Source organism: Anser brachyrhynchus, assembly GCF_964034855.1.
Source record: "Anser brachyrhynchus genome assembly, chromosome: 7".
NCBI classification, from domain to species: domain Eukaryota; kingdom Metazoa; phylum Chordata; class Aves; order Anseriformes; family Anatidae; genus Anser; species Anser brachyrhynchus.
This window is the reverse complement of record NC_137701.1, coordinates 7,997,192-8,019,230: the sequence shown is the minus strand read 5'-3', so window position 1 is coordinate 8,019,230 and position 22,039 is coordinate 7,997,192. Positions and strand designations below refer to the sequence as shown.

At 45.1% G+C, this 22,039-nt stretch overlaps 2 protein-coding genes and 1 long non-coding RNA gene across 32 annotated transcripts in view; 1 reads left to right on the top strand and 2 right to left on the bottom strand.

The window, feature by feature from the left end:
- MAP2 (microtubule associated protein 2) overlaps positions 1–8,600 on the bottom strand; it is a 197,919-nt gene extending 189,319 nt beyond the window's left edge. For 4 of the 8 annotated variants that reach the window (XM_080598988.1, XM_080598991.1, XM_080598962.1 and 1 more), the window contains exon 1: positions 8,459–8,589. The gene's annotated coding sequence lies outside the window, so the exon portion shown is untranslated. Of the gene's footprint in view, positions 1–8,458 lie in introns of all 8 variants that reach the window. The other 4 variants (XM_080598970.1, XM_080598963.1, XM_080598978.1 and 1 more) reach the window with 4 other exon arrangements.
- LOC308197834 lies at positions 1,894–20,950 on the top strand. Of its 2 annotated transcripts, none has more exons than XR_013953347.1 (3): positions 1,894–7,419; positions 8,880–8,995; positions 20,818–20,950. It is a non-coding gene; the product is annotated as an uncharacterized lncRNA (long non-coding RNA). The 2 variants fall into 2 exon arrangements; XR_013953348.1 differs by lacking the exon at positions 1,894–7,419 and adding an exon at positions 8,681–8,805.
- Positions 12,491–22,039, bottom strand: part of LOC308197833 (uncharacterized protein) — a 26,105-nt gene continuing 16,556 nt past the window's right edge. For 7 of the 22 annotated variants that reach the window (XM_080599032.1, XM_080599028.1, XM_080599029.1 and 4 more), the window contains 3 exons: positions 21,631–21,719; positions 18,781–18,896; positions 17,183–17,603 (listed from right to left, as the gene is read on the bottom strand). In XM_080599032.1, the coding sequence (XP_080455158.1) occupies positions 17,539–17,603; positions 18,781–18,896; positions 21,631–21,719 (270 nt within the window). In that variant the 3' untranslated portion in view covers positions 17,183–17,538. The other 15 variants (XR_013953343.1, XR_013953345.1, XR_013953344.1 and 12 more) reach the window with 13 other exon arrangements.

The following is a 22,039-nucleotide window of genomic DNA, read 5'->3' as shown; positions in this document are numbered from 1 at the left end:
TCAGGATTAGCAAATCAAATCGACCTGTCAAAACAGGAAGGTACTCACTCCGCACCAAACAAACTGCTGCTGTCAGCCTCTTCCAGAAGTCAGTTACAAAGGCTACTCTCTCATCAGCAGCGTACATATCCACTGGTGTTACAGGGCAACGAGCAGGGTCAAGTTCACGCGAGGATTTCACAGCAAGATTTTGTGACTGACCCAAGCATCCCTGGAACCAACAAACTCCGACAGTTAGAAGCAACAGGCTGATACTTAGCCAGTAGGCAGTGAACAGACCTGGGAACACCGCAGTAAGCCCCTCGGGTAGCACAGACTCCGTTTGGGGCTGCCGACCTCCCCAAGCTTTGGACACAGCATCGCTCCCGCAGGCGCTCCTTGGCTGGCTGCCAGTGCCTTAATTTGAGTTTGCAATCTGGGCTTCCAAGATGACTTAGTCCAGCCAAACCAGACAGCTGAAAAGCACCATGATTACACATCAAGCAACATGGGCAGCACCTGCACGAGTCATCCCTCACCCAGAAGACAACGAAACAGACACGAGGGCTACAGAGGTGGGTGAGCAGAACGGCCCGCCTGGCTCCTGCGCCTGCTGGCAGATCCCAGTGATAATCCCGGTCAGGGCTGGCCCCCTCCTGCCAGGTCACACGCGTGTCAAATCCCCAGACATCTAAACAGACACACACAGCCACCCGGGCACGTGCAGAATCAATGTAATAAAGCTGTTGTAAAGGTGATCAAGTGTGCTTCTAACTCGAGGGTGATGGTAGCCATTAATTCATTAAAACACTGCAACATATTATTAATTCCACTTATTGCTAACAGCAGATGACAACGAGAAGGGAAAACCTGACTGAAATCAGCTTTCACGCCAATAGAAATAGCATTATACTAGAGGTCACTGTAAGCAAATGCAGCTTGACTACAGATATTTTTTCCCCCCAAGCGTTCCATTAAAAGAAGTTCTCAATTATTCACACTGAAATACACGTTTAATATTTTTTTAGTTTTCATGGTGCAATCCAAATACTGACACCGTTTTAAGCAACACTAGTAGCATGCCATTTAAGTGATCTAACTGAAGAATTATAAATATTAGCTATAAATCACTGCTGCTAATTTTGGCAGACTGTTAAATTACAGATATTATCATATTATCAAATGCCTTGCATTCAACATCTCAGACATAGATTTATTATCTGCTCTAACAGATAGCACTGGGTAATACGAGATGCTCACATTCAATATTTTGCTAAGTCTTATTCAAAAACACAAGCAGCTCTCTATATCCTGAAAAGCTTCACTTTGCGGAACACCACGGCATGAAAGCCCTTATTTACCATGCTCCATCCCTCGCTCTTTGGAATGAATCATGTTATTAACTGCTCCCCCCCCCCACAGAGAGAGGGTTGTGTGGTTTTCTTCTTTTTTTTTTTTTAATTACTCTCGTGTGTGTCTGCCAACTTTCCCTTTACCGTTCCACACAATATGTATGTTTTCTCTCTCCAAACCAGAAGGAATATACAGTTTCCTTCCTCGTGGTTTATGGGTTTCTCCATCATTTCCCCGGAGGAAATTTTTTTAATGGGACATCTAATCAATCATAGGAGAAAGAAGGGGGAGGTGCTAGGGACAAAAACACCTAGCTTGTCACTTTCTTTCCTGACATGCCAAGCCTCTCCACCAGGTCCGTTCTGGACTCCCAGGCAGGCAGACCCCAGCTCCCCAGCATATTCTGAACACACCGACAGCCTGGGAGAGCATTCTGAGGGCCAAATTCTGCTCTCCTCGTACCAGTGCAAATTGAGAGCAACTCCGATCCAAGTCTAGAGGAGCTTACTCAATCCATGCAGAAATATCTCCCTCCACACCTGCAAGCAGTTACATCTTCTGGTTCTGTCCATTCAGCTGGAAAATAATCCTCCCTCCTAGTCTCGTGGCTGTCTCCCACAGATTTGGGAATACAGGTGCAAGGAAGTGCTGCAGGACAGCAAGGTAACCGTGGAGGCCAGGAAGCAGCACGGGACTGGCACACCCAGCTTCAGCTCTGGTCCACCCCAAGCACAGTGGGATGTGAATTACTGAGCATCCAGAGCAGCCCTTGAGGAGCGAGATGTGCTACCGTGTTCCTTCACAAATCATTCAGCTACACACCTGTGCCTCTCCTCTCAAAGCCCCTGGATGTTTTCCTCAGCCTTCTTGAATGATTTCTAATTGCTGAGGGAAATAAAAGCTGGTATGGATTTCAGCATGACTCAAGCGAAGCAGGCAAATGCCTAACTGTGTGAACACAGACTCGCTGCGAACAGGAGCAGCAGCAGCCTGCCCACCACACCCTGCGATACAACCCCTGAGCAGCAGCCTGAGACACCTGAAAAGCACGTCAGGCACCGGCAAACAGGGATCCCTCACTGAGAGGCACGATGGCTGCACACGTACAGCTGCTGTTAATCAAGCTATAGTCACAGTAGCTCAAACAAAGGTAACAGCCCTGCTTTCTGAGCGATACCACATGGCCAGAGCAGGAGCGGGTACCCAAACACATCCTACCTGATGACGTGGAAGCAGATGAAAGAATGGGGCAGGGGCTCTTGGAGGCTGTGGGGTCCCTTTGTCCCACAGTCAGCAAGGGGATAGGCGAATCAGGTTGACCTTTACAAGTGTGGGCTAAGAGTGCTCGGAGTGCAGAGTGCTGCAGTGCACAGTCCTGGGTCCAGAGCCCTGACGTGGCCCCCATCGGGGGATCAGATCTTTCTGCCCTGCCCTGGTGGTCACAGCAAGGCTGCTGCAGGAAACAGAACAGCTTGGCACAGAAAGAGCTGGTAGCAAACACAAGCCCCGCAGCATAAGGATTCTGATCCAGACCTGAACCCTCCTTAAAATTCAGGGATTTTGAACACACAGTTTCAGACCATTCACAGCAGAGAGCAAACATGCTGGCCTCACAGCCCCCAGTAGCTTCTAAGCCTCCCTGAGGTTAGGAGGGCCCCTACACTTGAGGCACGGCACCTTGCAATTTGCCTGCATGGGCTTAGCAACATATTACAGATAGCTTCCACAGAAAATGACGGGAGGAAAAAAAAGAGGGAGACTTAGCTCCACCTCAAAGGCAGCTGGGCTTCCTTTGGACACAGCCTGGACAAGGCCACGGTTGAGTTATGCAGGGAAGGAGGCCAAGCAACGCAGATCTGCTCCAACAGGCAGCAGGTCTGGGTTTCTGGCCCAGCAGTAAAGCACCCAGGTCACTTTTGAAGGTCTGCAGCACTTCTGCTGTTCATCTCAGGATCAAATTTGGCCTGGGGCCAGTAGTTTCAAAAGCACAAACCTACCTCTGCTCTGAGCTTTTGTAACATCCCTGCCCTACGTTCGCATTTTGAGGCGTTTTCTCACCTCATTCATCAAAACTGCACCCGAGATCAGAAGCTCAGGAAAAGAGGCAAGTTTCACGGGGCAAGGCGAGATCAGAAGCTCAGGAAAAGAGGCAAGTTTCACAGGGCAAGGCGGCTGCTCTACCAGATAATGCATGTTCCTCAAAACAGAGCTGACAGCTTCTAGGTTTGAACCAGAAACCAGCCCCTATCATTCTCTCCAGAAAATAAAGTGAAAACATAGGGCTGATTGAATCAATAGGTCTTATAATTAAATGCTGCCAAGTTAGCTGACATGATTGGCCTACTGTGTTGGTTTTTTTAATATTGTTCATCCAGAGGTTGCATACACATTAAATACAGCTAATTTTGCAAACAGATACTGGAAATTTAATTTAAACCTCCCTCAGGGGTAGCAAATGACATGTTTCACAAACAGAATAGCAAGTTTTCATAGACTCAACTCACTGGAAGCTGCTGAGATCTAACTGCATTAGGGCTAGGCAGTGCTACTATCAGAAATCTCCTCCTAATTCTTCCCAAGGGGGCTCGACCAACAGAAGGCAAGGAATATTCCTCAGATCCCTGTATCCAGGAGTATCAATTGCAAATGAAGGAGGAGAATTCACCGGAAGAGCTGAATTCAACCTACAAATCCACAACCCAGGAATTCCCAGGTATAAACAGATTATTCCCCTCGAGTAGAAAAGTATCCCAGATTTTCACTAACAAGGAGACAGAACTGAAAAGGGAATTATCTTTTTCCAGATGGTGCAAGTCAGGTGCAGATTCAATGAAGTCAATGCAGTTGTATTGATTTTCTCTACCTAACACCCCTGGTAATAACAGGGTCAGCATCATCCTCGTACAAATACACATGTATATTTTGTCTGGAAGATAGACACCATGTGCTAAAATAAACAAATACTTACCACGCTACATAAAATTAGAAAACCAACATGTTTTGAAGTGTTAGAAGAGAAACCACGTACTGTAATTTTGGTCATGACTACTCGACCAGCGCTGACCTGTCTCACTGATTGGAGGAATCAAAGATTAGTAAATCTTTACATTATCAAGGTTGCCTAAGTCTCATATTTTCACCACAACTCCTCTTGAATTAGCACCCTAACAAAGACACTGGATATTGCATACCAACACCGGCACTGCTGCCTCGTTAGCATTTTGAATGATTGTGACAGGCCCCACCTCTCCAATCAAGACAAAAGAACAAAGCTAAGTTTCATCTGCTGTAGGGAAAAACACTAGTGAGTGTAAAACCATAAGGAGCAACTGCATTAGCTCATCTATTCTTCCTAATAAAGCAGCAAACAATTAGAGTTAAAGTAAAATGGGTCAATCAAGACCTCAAATCTTCTTAACAGCTAGCACTGTTAACCCATGTGGCCACAGCAACCCAAATTAACCCCCTGGATGCATCAGTCTTCTTCCAACACCTAGAAAGCAATTACAAATGCCACATTGAATGTCCTTCCAAAACACTCTCCTACAGCTTAGTAGCATAACCAGTGATTAAATCCTCCCCTGAAAGAAAAGCTTTTTCCTCTGCTGAGGCAGATGGCTTAAGAAACCACCTTTGTTTCCATCAGTGTCCCTCTAAATCAGCTCCACCCTGTGGAAATCAGTCTCTTGCTGTTTTGTTTTTTTTTTCTTAGGTGCTAAAATACATTACAGAAATGCTGCTAATAAGCACACCTGTACATGAAGCAAAAAGGAGACCCATACTGTCATTCAGTGTGTGTTTGGGGAAGGATAAGCAATCCAGTCATTTCAAGGAACATTGTTCACTTCTATGCTTTCTCCAGAGGTCCTCAGCACCACCAAACATCACCAGGGGTTTTCCACAACTGAGCCTATGTACCCTGAATTTAGACTCTCTCTTTTCAGCAAAACAGCTAAAAACATGCTTAACTTCAAAGCATGCTTACGGCTCACTTTCAAGAGCAATTAAGCATATGTTTAAACAACTGAATAAATCCAGATGGACCAAAGCAAGCATCTTTGAGTCCTGGGGAACAATTGTACATATAAACACACACATAATTTTATTTCCTAATCAAGTACACGCATGGAGTTTAAAGCGGCACACAAATACAACACCCAGCTCACCAGCTAATTCAGTTTAGGAGGTACCTTGGGAAGTCACCTAGTCCCGAGACCCCAGCATATCAGTTTTCCAAATTTCTGTCACTGCCAGTACCTTGTACTATAGGGTAAAAGAGGTCTGCACTCAGGGCTTTGGAGCATCCCGCAGTTTGTAGAGAAGTACTGCTATCAGAGCATTCCTTTTAGTTTTTCCTCCCTTAAGCTAGCTGTCACTTGTCTTATCACGGCATATCAGATTTCAGATCTGACAGATGCTGCAGCTGCATTACAAGTTCTCTCAGGACCTTCCAAGTTTGTAGAGCTGGTAGGAATAAAAAGGCAGCTTTTTGAAAGCCATTATCATACAGTCCTCACAAGTCTTTTTGACTTCTCCCTCTTCTCACCCCGTTAAAAAAACAAACCCATCTCTAACATATATATGTGAAATGCCACATTTGGGGGTGACTGCTGAAACAGTCCAGCAGAGCGTGCAATGGGCCTCACCCACCCATTTCTGTGTTTAGATATTTCTAGCAATTTCCACAGCTCAGCCAACTGTTCACCAAAAACGGGGCCAGGAACCGCTCTGGTGTCAGTATGAAGAGCAAACGTTTCCTCTCATGAAGCCAGGTATATGGCTTAGCAAACACTAACTCATACACAAAGCAGCATGACACAGGCTAAAAGGAAGGCATGCTTCCTAAAAAACGACGAGCATAAAGGGAATTCTTAACCCAGACTGCAGCAATTCATTTGGGGACTACTGTGATCACTCATGCCCAGGCACAAGACCTCAGGGGTCACTAAATGACGAATATTTTTGTTATTGTCAGAATATATTTAAAGAGCACAGCCAAGTGGGCACTGACATAACATACCATAAAAATTACATCAGATCCCTAAATCCAGGGTTCAGATGCTGCTTTACATAACAAACTGTGTTACAGGCTTAATGAACTGCCCTCCGCATTCAAAGTGGGCTAAAATGCTCCGCAGAACAATGGTGACTTTTTACTCTCAGGATGACAGCTCTTTGGTTTCTCTCAAACACCAAAGGCAATCCGCAATATGGGTGCAACAAATTGTAAAGTGCCGTTAACCAAATCCTGTCCCTTGGTACAAGAGATGAAGAAGGGGAACTTGCACCACTGCACCTGACTGCTGAAATCACCTTTCTTCCCAGAGCCCTGCTGCATGAGGACTCACTCGTGTGCTTTATTTGTGCTCTGTGAATGCTCTCACTGAGCCAAAGGGGTGCAGGGTGCTGGTGTAGCTCATCTGAAAGCTCCACAGGGCTGTGGCCTGAGTGCTGTGAGACTTGGTACCACATCTAGTTTGGGGTCCTGCCCACTGCCAAGTGCATCATTTCGCAAACAGCAGAAATAAAATGCACGGTGAGGAAGTCAGTGGTTCCTAAACCTAGGTGCTACAGTGGTGAGTTTGAGGTTTGCCATACGTCTTATGTTTTGGAAACATTCTCAGCAGAAATACACACCTATCCACAAACTGAACAGGACTGCCTCTGTGCTAACTGAAGGGAGTTTCTATCGCAGGCAGGGGAGATGCCCATTTTCTCTTTGTTAGTGATTCACTCCTTCGTGATCTATGAAGTAATGGCAGGGGCAATTTTACTAGGTAATGCTCTCTCAGCACATTCTCCCTCTCTTCTCAGCAAGGGCTGAGATGCTATAATCACGTCATCCAGTAGGGTGGGAAGGGAGAGAAGCTATAGAAAACAAACACATCCTGCAGCTGAACCTCTTCTTGGGTGCATCGGTTCTGACATCTCAAGTCTAGACATCCCCACAAGTCTAAACCAGCACGGGTGGAAAGAAACAGGCTCTTTCACAAGGAGAAGACAAAGGTTTGCGGAGGAACGGGGACAGCCAGAACAGAAAGGATACGCGCTTCAACCTTGTGAAGAACCTGTCTGAAAACAAAAGGGGTAGGTTTGCTGAACCGGGAGCAGCACACATGCTGGACAGCAAATGATTTCTTTGAGAAAGGACGGAGAAAGGTTCCTTGACACAGCCACAATGGCTTGACAGATTGTGAAAAGGGATGACAGAAGCCTAGAATAAGTAAGACTTACAGAATATGTATGTATACCTCGCCTTCTAATGCAGGATTTTATGTTAATGATCACTCCTGTGTGAAAGCCTGCTATTTTATATCAGGAAGAAGCCTACATGAAACGCAAAGAATATCTTTATTCAGAGGAAAACTGAAAGTTCCAGCTTAGCATAGGGAAATACATTACATTTGTATCTTAAACACCGAAAGCAGCTCTGCCGGCATGCGGCACACCCCCTTCTTTCCCAAAGGTGTTTCACAAAGCACATCTTATTCAAATGGCAGGTTGCAATTAGTGTCTCAAACATTATACGCAACAAATTGAGGCAAGCAGTCTTTATTTGCAGATCATACTCCACGCAACCTTCCGGCACCGCAGCGCTACACACACTCACCGTACCTGCAGCACCTCGAGCGGGGCGCGTTTTGCATCATTTTTTCCTCACATAAAAAGGCTTTGTTCACGATTATCAGCCTCCCCGTGCACGGCTGCCTCCTCTCCGTGGCAGAACCAGTCAATGCAGGGAATTATTTTTTTGTTTGCTTCCCCGGTGCAAATTGGAAGGGGGAAATCGCCCCCCCCCCCACCCCCCCCCCCTTCTCTCAGCGCTCTTTGTTCAGCCTCGCAGATCCCTTCAGAGGAGCTTAGGGCGGGCGGGAGGGGAGGCAAGGCTCCATCCTTCCCGGGCTTTTACGCTCTGGAGATGCTCGAAACCCTAAAGGCAGCCGGCAGAAAGCCGACGGGCTCCTACGAGGGTAAAAGAAGCGTTATGGGGCAGCGGGCACCCCCCCGGTTACCTCAAGCGGGGCTGCGGGGGCGCCAACTTCGCGTCCTGTCAGCGCCTGCCTCGCCCTGCCTCGCGCCCCCACCGGTCCCCAACGGATCCCAACGGTCCCCAACGGCCCCTTACCTGAGCGCCACAGCGGCCGCCGGCACTGGGACGCCGAGGGGCTGAGAGAGGAGGCGCCGCCGCCGCCGCCTCAGCCCGCCCCGCCGCTCTCGGGGCTGTCGCCGGGCCGCGAAGCCCCGCGGCCCGCCCCCCGCTCCGCCCCGGCCCCGGCCCCGCTCCCTCAGGGCCCCCCGGCGGTGGTGGAGGTGGTGATGGAGGTGGTGGAGGTGGTGGAGGCGGCGGCGGGGCCGGCCCCTCGCTGCCCGCCCCGCCCCGAGCCCGGCGCCCGCAGCGGCCCCTGCATTGCGGAGGGGCCCGGCCGCTGCGCGAAATGGCGGGGCCGGCTCTGAGGGATCGCCCCCGCCACGGTAGGAGATGCCCCGAAGGTCCCTAACCTCGGGGTCTCGCAGTGATGCTCGAGCAGATTTTCTTTTCCTTCCAGGAGGCGGCTCGGTGAGATAGGTACGGAGATGTACCTCAGAAACCGCACCGCTGGCTTGCAGACTGTGTGGTGACAGACCCTCCAACTGCTCCCCGCACTGACTTCGGCAGTAAAAGGTATCCCGTTTGTCACTTACCTGCTTCCCAAACTAATTGAACGGGCCTCCTCTGCCCCTCAGGATATGCCCCTTAATACTTCCCTGGTCCTCTGGCAAAAGTAAAAGACACCATAATCTCACCTTTCAGTCAGTGCCCCCTGGTTTCAGTTCCCTTTGCTGGAGATCAAAGAGTGGAATAGGGCTCTATTAGCTTTTCCATTTCCTAAACAAATTAGTTTTCTTTGTTTTTTATTTTTAATGAATGTGCAAAAGCCAGTCTGACAGAACCTTAACCAGCAATTCCCTCTATAAGTATTAATCTGTGGAAAGGTTCTGAAACAGGTAGTGTATTTTGCTCTATTAAAGATAAATATTCCTACTCTTTACATTTGGGTGCCCAGAATATGTACTAATTTCAACCCATATGACAGTGCAAAACCTTTAAACTGTGACTTCAGTTTTGTCTAATTCTGCTGCAGCACTCTGAGCAAGTCCCCTGTCTTTATTTTTTCCAAAGCTCCACTAATTCTAGGTACCATGAATCATGCATAATATCAAGCATGATTTTCAGAAGCACTGAGCACTCTTTTTCTTCACAGACCTTAGCAGGTGATCTGGAACATTTCAGCTCTGTAATTTGGGCCTCAGCTCTCTTCGACAGGGTGGTCAGGGCACAGGCTCAGGAAAGCACAGGCCTCACTGCCATAGCTGTTTCTTTGGCTGCCATCTTGAGATGGCAATCCCTCAGCTACTGCATTGGGTTGTATTTCAGTCCCACATCAAGGTCCATAACGGGACTTGAGGGTGCCAAATTATTCTGTGAAGTATTTTTTAAAATATATTTATATATCGTGCTTTTTTTTCCTGTAAAGATCGGAGTGCGTAAATTAAGGCTACAGACATTCCCTTCCAGTCCTTTTTCCTTGGCCCTCCTCGAGTTATCTGGGAGAACTTCCCACCACTGCCGCTTCCCTGGTCTAGCATTTCATCTATAAATCAGTGGCATGCAAAGGGAGCAGAATCATGCCAAGAGGACAAAGCCATCATGTTCCCCTCTGGCTGCTCACCGTCAGTGATGTATATCCATCCGGAGGAGATGCTTCCAGAGGAAACATTTGCTGCAGGCAGTCATTCTTCCAGACTGTCAGGAGTGAAGACTGTCAAGGACAGTGTACCTGCATACCCAGCACCCAGGGCCCCAGCAGTGCCTCCCTTTGAAGGCCCACACAGCCATACAAAGACCCCAGAGGAGCTCTCCCCACAAGCTCAGCTTATTTTGAGCTTACACTATTAAAAAAAAATAAAATTAAAAAAAAAGGAAAGGACAGCTTATATTTTTGTGGGAAATAAGCCCTGTGATGACTATCATGGAAGAGAGCTCTCAGTGGAAAGACACCATGCACAATAAATAGGCTTCATGCTGTCTACAAATGATCCTAGAGTTCATGGTGATAAAACAGACCAGAGAAAGGCTCAGAATATTCCATGTGCTGTGGAGAAATCAATGCCTCTAGCTCCAATGCAGTACTTTAGCAGCCCCTTTTCAGCAGCAGGCTGCAGAGAGAAAAGGTGAATCTTGGAAGTTAGTCATTCAGCTGCAGCTCTCCTTTAAACAGTCATCAAAGATGATGAAAAATAAACACAGAAAAAACAATGTGGCATTCACGATTTTCCACCAGATAATTATCTAGTCAAATTACATTATACTTTACATTAAATATTCAGCAACGGTGTTGACACTAGACGTTTTAAGACAGGGAAAATTCTTATAATTTATGTTAGAGATGTTAAGATACACACACGTTATCTTTATTAGAAATATTCATGCAGAGATCAAAAAGCATCATCCCACTAAGAGATAGTGGGGAAATATTTTTTACAAAGGAGATTTTTACATAACCTCACAAATGATGAGCTTTATAGTAAAGCTTTGACGCACTGAATTATGAATGTCTATATGAAGGTCTAGTATGTGAAATAGAGGATTTTTGCCTGCCTGCTAAAAGAAGGAAGGACATTGTCTGTAGTCTTTTTTAAAATGATTCATTTGAAATAGCAGCTGAGAAACACCACACTCCAAAAGGGACCAAGTCAATATACGTTCTTTTCTTTAAACTATATAGCTATAACAACAAACTCCTGTTTCTCCTCTGCCAGTTTATCAAGCTGTAATTGTTGGCAACTTAGGTGTTTGGCTTCCCTTCAGAACAGAGAAGGAAACATTTAATCTCTCAAAAACACAGTATGACCCAAGACTTGGTGCCAATGTCACAGCATTAGCTAAGTGAACAGAGCAGTCAAGTCAAAGCCAACTCTTATTTATTCGTGATCAGAAGAGCTACAAGCAGAAATGAGAATTATGAAGCGATGGAAAGTATTCTGTGGTGCTTTTGTGCACTTTCCCCGGTGGCATGTTCTCAGTCGCTGGGCATGCGCCACAACCGGTTGAGCAGTTTTTGCCACCTTTCCCTTTGGAAGCACCTAGGCTAAGGTGACCGTGAAGGCATGATTACTGCCTCGGTTTGGCTGAGATGTTTCTCACAGTGACAGAGCTCTAGGGTCCCCCTAGTGCCCAGCTGAGGCAATGAGGAAAAAAAAAAAAAAAAAGGTGAGCTGAATAGCTCTTTAAAATGTGTTACCAACCTCAAAGCAAAACAAAAGCATCCACTGAAAATATTACATATTTGTCCCTGGCTTTACAGAAGAGACTATGTTCCAGTTGCTTCTGACTTGGACAGGAAACTCAATTGTATCATTAGCTCATGTGGTAAAATTTCTGTTTAAAAGACCTTTTTTCTGCCTGTCTTCCATTTGATAACATCTACCTTCTAAAGATTATTTGGAGATATTACCTGTCTGTAAATGAATGCCTCAGGTTACCACGGGAAAGCTTTAAGCAAGGATCTAGCCACAGTGGCAGGGCTGTCACCAGAGCAGCTCTGCCTTGTAGACCTTTGCTATCTTTGGTCTTTGTGTCTGAGGGAACTAGATTCCCACGTGAATTATGATGGATTAATTAGCTTTAGGGAGCTACGCTCTCATTTACCAAATGCTTTAGATGTCAAAAGCCAGTTTTTACATTAGAGCTAGAATGATTTGAAAGCAAGCAGAGTACTAAATACTGCTGGCACCTGCTCTTGGGGACTCAAGGAGACAAGAATTACAGTAGAAACTCCACTCCAGGGGGCATCTGGATCCTCAGTTCTCAGTGCTGTGATTGAAAGCAGAGGGTCCCCAGATACACGTGACAGTGAAAAATGCACAGCAGAGGTCCCTTACTGAGGACACAGGCCTGTGCAGAGCCTCCTTTTTTCCCCTGTCATCTACCTAACCCAGATACATTTTCTCTCAGCTCTTGAGGCTTTGTGACATCTTGGTTATGGGGCTGCTTGCCTTTACTGAAGAGGAAAAAGCAGATGTCAGGCTTGTCATGTTAGGGACATCTCACAGGAGGTTTTGTAAATGTATTCAAAAGGAAGCGAGGGGTGTACCGATCCTGGCAGAATGCAGATGGTGAAGGTTCCTAACCTAAGCCATTTTTCACTGCTTTAACCCATGTTCTGGGGTAGAGAGGAACAGTTCATCTGTTAAATTCCCATCTCCACAAGAAAGGAAAAGAAGGCTCTCCAGAAAATAAGGTTTGTTGCTCTTAACATTTTCTAGTTATAGCAGGGAATGTTGATTGCCAGGAAGTATTGAATACAAGTTTATGAGTTTGGTTTATTCGCTTTGCCATCTCTAGCTTCTCACTAGTATAAGCACTGCCTTCTTTATCTAGCATGAAAGCTGTGGGAATAAAACTACTGCCCCATTCAGCCTTACTAGGTCTGCTAATGCAATAGGAAAATAAACAGCCACTGCCTACCTAAAGATGAACAGAATACACATTAAGGTTTAAGTAGTGAAATCTCTTTGCACATTGCATCTGTAGGAAATTATATGGAAAAGTTGCATTTTAAATTAAAAAGGATGTATAAATTACTAAATATTCAAATTGGTTAGAACATAAGGGGTATCCTATTTTTGATATTTAATTTCCTGTTCTAGTGGAAAGTCTGATTTTTCCCAACAGTATCTACTGAGAATTAAAACCTCAGAAGGAGTCTATTACTGCGCTTGCATGCTTGCACATGGAAGCTCTTCAACTCTCTGATGCACTGATAGCTTGTTTTATTAATGTGGAATTTTGATAAGGCTTTTTACTTCTTAATATGCTCATCTTATGTTCAAACATGTAAATGTTACTACATTTTCCATGCCTAGAGCTTAAATTATCAGCTGAAAAAAATTAGCCTAATCAGGTTAACGCTACAATACAGGGCAACATAGTTCATCTTGGGGTTGGGGATTCATATTTCTATAGGTTCCCCTTTCTATGAATAAAACACCGCTGTTATTTGTTGAGAGAGGGGAGGCATCTACAGACAGAATGAGGGGCTGTTTATTCACATAGGCTACAAACGTTGCCAGTTTGCTGCTACAAGTCCTCAGTCAGTTTTGGAAAAGACAAAACTGCATCACTCCAGCCCTGGCCTGAAGGTAGCACAGGAGTCCATGTCCTGAAGTCCTAAAAGCACTGAAGAATTAAGGCAATTCACAGAGGGCTGTGATAGACCTCACCCTCTTATGTGGATCAGCCATAAGAACAGCATAAAGGCCGTGAGGCAGGGTCTGCCCAAAGGAAAGAGGGACTTGGAAGTAGCCTCATGGACACCACACACTTCGCAAGGGCCCTGCTGGCTGCTAGCCCAGCGGTGCTTCAGGCTCATTGATCACAGTCCTCAGGAAAACTCAAGTTCAGAAGATTCATTTGTAAGTCACATCACTCTGCCTTGCCAGAACTGTGGCTAGAGGTTAAACATCAAACGTGTTTGGGCTCTTTCCCACCAAGAAGCTTCAAGCTCTGCCTCAAACTCAGCTTCCATGCAAACAACAAATGTGGTGGTGTAGTCCAGGTTTGAGAATGGCCTCAGTCTGACCAATGGACACACCCATTATGTCTTAGTGTGGCTGAAATAAGTCCCTGGCCTGAGGAAGATGGTTCTGAATGCCTGAAGATTACCTGTGGGTTTGCTGTCTTACAAAATGGCTCCCCATTCAGGGTCATCACCAGCACATCACTCTAAAGGTCTGCTTTGTACATGAAAGATGAGGGGTGGAGATGAGGTGCCCCTAAAGGGCAGCACGTACAAAACATCTGTAAATTCCTGCTAGCTTCTGCCCATATATTTGCCGATGGTTATCTAGCAGCACAAATCAGTACTTCATGTGCAGTTATCTATCTGAATTAGAGATGTTTCCCCATGTAAGCCCCTGGGTTAATGAACTGATACATTTGCTGCAACCAGCTTCTGAATTGCAGCCTGTGTGCCTGAATGTTCTCTCCTGAAAGCAGAGCTGAAGAACCCATGGGATCTGTGAAGAGAAGCAGCTGTAGTTGCTTTAGCATAGTCTCTGCCATGCCAGCAGGTAGATGAAGTTATATAAAAAGGTTCAGATCTTATTAAATCCGCTGTCACAATAAGAAAGCAGTAGTTCACGCAACTCTTGGGCAGATCACAAAGCAGCCTAGCAGTCACACAGCTACCTGCGTTAGCTCTGAAACACATTGGGCTAATAGAGGCTACATCTTTTTCAACTAGTACTTTGGATTTTTCATTCGGAGAGCCTGTGCTCCACTCCGGTTCAAAGAGCAGAGTCAACAGAGCAACTTGGGGTGCTCATTCCTTTAAGTTACCTCAGCCAGCAGTTCGAATGAAAAAAAAAAAAAGGTCAGAATTGGGATTAATTCTGCCTTGAGTCTTGTATCCTGACAAAGGAGCTGTAAGAGAAATGCAAAGCATGTTATAATCAAAGACCTGATGGGTGGAGAGAGAACCATTTCAGGTGGTTGTGAAACGCATCAACATCTATTGTCTGCAGCAACTCCTTGTCATCACTTGATATTTCTGATTTTCAAAGTGTCTGTGGATGCTTTGCGCAGGCTGCTGTGTTGCCATGGATACAGTGGTGTCAGCGCTGAGGCCGTCAGTAAATGGGCTGATCTGTTTGTGCACCTACAGAACGAAAAGAAAGACAAATCCCATCGTTTGTGGGGCTGTTAGCAAAGGGAGGCTGACAGTAAAACAAAGTGACTCCGCGTAATGGTTTTCAGAATGTCCTCCTCCTCATAATGATGGTGGAGTAAAGAGAGGGAAGATAATGAAGCCAAGGGATGAGGAGAGCTGTCAGGCACTTACCAAAACCCTGCTTGCATAGCTTAAGGCAAAGGTCCCTACATGATAGCATCAACTACATGGTCAAGGAAAATCAATCAGGTTTAATAATTCAGTTTCCTAATGGCTTGGCAACACTTTCTGCAAGAGCAAGGCAAATCAACAACAGCAACATCAAAAATACCAAAGCGAACAGGAGTGATCAATAGACAACATAACAAAACAGAGCAACTTGCTTTTAAGAGATACCCTGGGAGCAAGCAACAGATCCACAGTATAAAGCTAATATTTAGATAGTACACGTTTAATGCTTTTATCCAGGCACAGCTCCACTGCTAAGTGAGAGGCAAAACAGGTTTAGAAGTGACAGGCTAGTGTATGCACAGGAAATCAAGTAAAAAACCCGGGCAGCAGTCCAGTCTGTTTTCAAACTTTTGCTTTTTTCTTGGTATTAGAACAATCTCATTAGTTGTCCATATAAACAGCACAGATCTGAGAGCTGAATTCCTATACATTCACGCAAGGCTTTTTATTATTTTTATTAGGCAACAACACAAGATTGTTTAATTTGATTATGACTTTTCATTTTCTGTTCTGTTATTCTAAAGGGAGCTCTGCACAGATTAGGCACATGACCGTGCATTTCACTGAGAGCTTCTCTTGCCTTTGAATTTGGGGTCAAGCACCAAAACTTTCAGAGGGAAGGTTTGTTCCCCACTGCTGACATAGATGTTTAAGGTAAATAGCTGTTACCAGTAAGAAGGAAGAATAATACAAGGTCACCCTTAGCGTACCTTTTCTCAGTGAGGCTGCATCACTGAATATGAACCAGAAATAGAATGCAGAATGTTTTATAGGGATCTCTTCTTAACCGATGAAGTTTGATCCACTTGGTTTCTCTGCCATAAATCAGGGAAAACAAAGTCGGCCAGTTCTGCAGTCAGCTGTAGTGTCCTCCCAGACTCACATCTGCAATGGAAGCACCAAGAACAATCTTTAGAGGAGTTGAAAATAAGCAGAAAGCCAGAACTCCAATCCTTGGCCTTCCTGTAAGTCCTCTCAGTCTGGCATCTCTCCAGAGGTGTGGAAAAGACTTGGTGTCTTTCCAGCTCTAGACCAACACGGCCAGGAGCTCCAAGGAAGCTTCTCCAGCCCAGAGCCACTTCAGCCTCTCCTCGTGGCTTTGCTCTGCGGACAGGCCCAGCAGCACAGCTCTGTCAGGGTGCTGGCTCCACTCCTTTACCTCCTGCTGCCGACTCACACTGAAGACAGCTGAGCCCAGAGAAACGCTTTGCACACCAGCCACTGCGGTCACCCCAGAGGGAAAGTGAGTGCGGACAGGTGGTCTTTGCCCTCCCAGCTGCAGCAGGAGGGAGCCCTGAAGTACATCTCTTCATTTTGATAAGACTTGCTTCTCATTACACTGGCATTGAAAGATAGCAGGCCCCAGTCTGTTCTCGTTTCTCTGAGGTAATTCTGCTGATGCCAAATCAATCACCATGTCCTGTCTCTTTATGGCTCTCTTGACTTATTTTTTTTTTCCTGGCATAAATGAGACACAGAATTGTCTGAGCACAGCTCTGCTTCAGCCTCATCTGTGCAGCATCTCTCCCCAGCCACCTCGACAGCAGACTATGGCAGAAGTCAGCAAGTGCTTCTGCAATATAACAGGAGGTCCTGGTGTCCACAGGGACAAGATCAAGCTTGGAAAATAAGGGACGAGCTCAAGATAGAAGTAGTCAGCACTCTTTCGATGCGTGTTCCCTGGCACTACAGACAGACAGGCATGTGAGAACCGTGCGTAATGCCATAATGCCTAAAAAATTTTCAGCGGTGCAAGTTTCACGCAGCCCTTTCCTGTTGAGAGGCTGGCTTATGCCCTGGAAAATGACAAATTGCATCCCTTCCAAAAATCTTGATTATCGCTTAAGTCCTCGTGTTCACAGTCCTCCCAGATCCTCGTGGAGGTTCAGAGCAGCCTTCTCCTGCGTACAGATAACTGTGATTAAATTTGGCTGTCAAGCTGAGACCTCACCTCCAGACTGTTAATTAGTGTTCAAAGCACAGCACTGCTGTCTTTTGCGTGCAGCCACCCTGGGACCCAGAAACGTATCTGGGGCACTCAGAGGTGTTCGTTTTCATGACACTGCAAAAACGCAGCCACGGTTAGTAGAGCTCTAAGACGGAACACCAAAGCAAACTGGCAGGGAAAAGCTGAAAGGCGTCAGCACTGCGTACAGACAGATCGATACGCACACAACGCGTAAGGGCAGCTCTGCTGCTCGCGTTGCCAGCACGTGATGTAGCCTGGCTCCAGTAACCGGGGTTTAACTGGGAATCAATCTTCCTACTGGGAGTTGTACGTCAGCAGCAAAGTAAACGGGGGGTTGCAGGGCAAATTTTCCTCTAAGTCTGCAAAATTTAAAAGGCATCTTAAGAACAAACTTCACTTTTCATCCTAGAGACCTCTGCTTTTTAACTGCTCTGCCGTTGAGCCATAGGAACCTGCTTCCACTAATTAATGATTCATAAAAGAATTTATAGAAGGGGTGGGGAGGTGCCTGGTCAAGCCAAAAGCTGTACATCTCGCTATTTTTGCAACTATGTTTGAACTGATTTCTGGAAAGCAGTGACAGAGCTGACTGTGTAAGCCAAGACAATTTCAGAAATGCAAACAGGCTACAGCAGGTTGTTCTCTTCAGCAGCCTTTATCCTTTCCCCCAAATATTTTGTAGCCCTGTCAGAGGAGTATGCAGCTACTGACATTTCCACAGCATTGCAATAGGTACCAGAAACCAACTGCAGAGATCATTAGGGCTTTTCCTTGCAGGAGCCCCCAAGGAGTCCCTCTCTTATCTTGTTTCCCCCTTTCAAGGGCTTTTATTCAATAATTCCCCCCCAAACCCAGCCGCAGCCTGCAAACACCCCAGCTACAGCAAAAGCAGAGCTAGTGGCAGTGCACTCTCCTGTAATCAGCACCATGTAAGCTTGAAGCCAACAGTCACGGTCACTAAAACCTCAGCATATGGGACCTGTAATGTTCCTGTGTGTCCTCTGATGAGCATCCTTTGGGTCTTGTCATATTTGAAATGCTTCAGTGGCTGCTCTGCCGCAGCTTGGGCTGTTTTCATAGAGCCTTGTAGCTAAGCAACAGTAACCTCGGCTGGGCAGCCTGAGCAATGTGGCAAGGGTGATTTATCCCGCAGGAAACCTGTCCTCTCAACCAGGCCCGCTGGCCCCAGCTAATCCTGACGACTGCCCACATTTTAGCATGCTGCTGGCTAAAGAAATTTAGGCTCTGAAAAGCGTCGGATGGGAAACAAGGCAGTTAATAGGTAGTGCTGACACTTGGGGTGCTGCTGAGGGGAGGACTGCTGCAACGGGAATAAAATGAGCTGTACGTCTGCACAAACAAGCACGTAGCAGCGACAGGTATTGAGTGCAGGAGGCAATTCAGGAGGAAGGCAATGCTTCCAAACTGGGTGCATTAAGCACGCTGGGAGAACCTCTTCTGCCTTCAGCAGGCTTCAGATTAATTCCTAAAGCTCAAAATCAGCAAGTGAGGATAAGAGAGCAGGTCCACACTCACCGTGGCTGAGAAACAAACCCATGGAAGGGGTCTTGCCCAGAGAAATGATCTGCAGGGTGGGGAACTCCTGGCCTTCCATTTGCTGGGACAAGGAATGTGGAAAAGCATCAGCAAGGCTGAAGAAATATGGAAAGTTTTCTAAACACTCGAAATAGAGAGAAAAACCCTAATCCAACCACAGCTGGTCACAGAACTGCTGCACTGGACTTGGAGACTGAAGAGGAGTCATTAGGAAGGGCAAACCAAAACCTCTATTAACATAAACATTTAACAGAAGGCTGTCTCTTTCTGGGGCCATGGGGTGGGGGTCAGGCTGTAATCCCCTCATTTAGTCCTGGGCTGGGGAAGCACCACCTTCACCCTTGTCACAACCTCTTGTTAGAGCCCCGAGCCTGAGCACAAACAATTTCAGCCCAAACAGTGCTTGCTCCAAGTCAGGCCCTTGGTCCCAGCATGGTCAAGCCATATAAAGACCTGCAGGCACTTTTTGGCCAACAAAGCATGGAAATTAACTTTTTTTCATCTGAACAGAGCTCCAAGGTATGAATCAAATGCCATTTGGCAGCATTCCTGTAGCAAAGTACATGCACCATCAAATATTACTGCAGCCCTGATCCATTCCAGCTGCTGCTGCCCAACCGACATGTTAATGCACTTCTCTTCTAATATCACCCTGTTTTTCTGAAGACATTTGCAAACATTTATGAATTAAGCCTCTCAACACAGTCACACCTTACAAAAGGGCTGGTCTTCAGGCACAGCAGCCCAGTGGTTAAGAAACCAAGCTGCAACTGAGAGCACTGATTCAAAAGGTGACCTTGGGTAAATGGCTTTGTTTCCACCTGAGACAGGGTCACAGATCTTGTCCTCCAAATTAGTGAGGACAAATATGTTGATACATGCCAAGTAGCCTGCCCCCATGTGCTAGGAGCTGCATAAGTTTTCGGTTAAAAGTAATATTTCTGTCTCCTTTTCAGATGGAGGCAGGCAGACATTTTAGGGTTGGGCAGAAACTTGGTAGCAGATGCAGAACCACAGAGATTTCCAACCCAGCGCCATAAGATCCTGTACTTCACCACTCACTTGAATTCAGTTTTGCTCATCTCACCTCGGTTGAGAAATTGATATTTTATTCTTGCTATGGAAATCACAAAAACTTCCCATTAGAGCTGCCTGAAGTTTGGATTCTTGACTCCAAATTTCGGAACTAGCTTTATCATCAGTGACTCTGCAGCTCTCCCTGCTTTCCATCAGGATTTACACAGGATCTAACAGGGACATTAGCCTCAGGCTATTCTCTGCCTAGCGGGAAACATCTTTATGAGGACACATGATTTGCAGAACTCACTGATAGAGGACTCTGTGAAGGTGAAGAGCCTAGATGGCTTCAAAGGAAGTATAGAGAAATTGAGGAGGGATGAAGGAGGGGGTTCGACATCTCACTCAGACATCACTGAGCAGCCAGCTGCTGTAAGGGGTTCTGTGAATAGGACCTCTGCAAGCAACCTCTGCTTCTTAAAAACTTTCCCTAAGCATGCAGTGCTTTCCTTTCTACTGTCTGTCTGCTACAGGGCTGTTCAGTCTGAAACAGCTACAACAATTCTTTCATTACCAGGGAGACCTTAAAAAAAAATGTGATTTAAACAATGCATCAAATTGAGCTGTTTCTTAAAAAGTCTTTTCAACTAATAACCCCAGAGAAGAAATAGAGGCATTTCTGTTGTCAGTGTGCAAAGCTCTTTCCTCATCTTGCAAAGCAAGTTGACAGACATAAGGTATAGCATGATCTGATTTCAGAGTTATCATATAAGTCTCCAAATTTATTTTATTAAAGGGAGCTATAACTAAATTTTGATGCCATTAGATCATACAATTAAATGTTGGCTTTCTTTAAGGCCTTTTGTATTTTGCCCCACATAAGAAGAACTATATTTACAGATGGAAGTCTTTTGAGATTTTCTCCTACTGGACATTTAACAGCTACTGATATATGAAATATATCCTTAAAAATCTAAGCCATTTTTTTAAAATCTACAGAACTGAACGGAAGAAAAATTGCTGCTTGATATGGAGGACCTGCTAAATGTTTTCTACTCTGTGAGCTCCACAAGTTCTAAACTCCTCCAGGTAAGTGAAAAATAATTAACTTTAGTTTTTTTCCCTTTCTATATGAGACGGTAAACAGAACTCTCCAGGTTTTCTTCGGAAATGAAAAGAATACAGAACATGAAACAGATTAACTATTGTCATATCGTCGTTAAATCTCATTAATATCGCCTATCCAGCTAAAAAAAAAAGTCTTGGTAAATCAATTAGTTTTGGATATCAAAAGTTACAGTTAATTAATACAACAACAGAGTTTTAGAGGGCAGAGGGCTTGGGACCCATCATAGGTTTGGAATTTAACAGTCACAATTTGAAAATTACTTTTTCCCTAACACCCAACGTACCACCCTAATATAACTTGATCCTTCCAGCAGCAAGGAAAAATGCTCAACTCCTAAACTTTAATAGAGAAGGCCTGGGCTAGTTTTCTCAGTTCATTGCCAAAACACCTGTGGAAGCAAAGCACAGCATTATTAAAGATCCGTTAGAGGTGATGTTTTACCCAGAATGGCTCAATATTTGCTTATATATTAACATGTTTGTCAACACACTGACTCAACTATTTATATTGGCTTTTAAAAATAAAAAAGCCCTATATACCTTGCTATTAATAGATACTGATAATAATATCATATTATAAAATAAAATATTGATAATAATAAATCATAAGCTATTTAATTTGTAAGAGCTGGTTCATGCATGGGATGGTTTCAGAGGGGACCATTAACCATTGTTACTACTTACATATGAAAAGTTAAAGAGAAAAGCAAGGATATCCTGTAGCTTGCAGATATTAAAGATAAAACCACCAGCCGCCGCCCTTTGTCTATGTCCTGGAGAAAGAGGGAAAAAAAAGGTGAATATGAATGTAAATTTACTTTGGGAAACAGCTATAAATCTCCTTTATTACATTTCATAGCGAGTCCTGAATGACTTCTAACAATTGCAGGTAAGGAGGTGAATTTGATATTAAAAAACAAAATCTTCGCTGTGTGTCCATGTTATCAGTTTACAGCTATCATGTAATTAAAACTCTTATTCATTCTAGAAGGTACAACTTCCACAGGGTTACAGTCTGGGCCAAATTAAATGACCTATTCAACACAACTACTTGCTTGATCAGATTTATTTATCCTTTCTGACTTTTCCATTA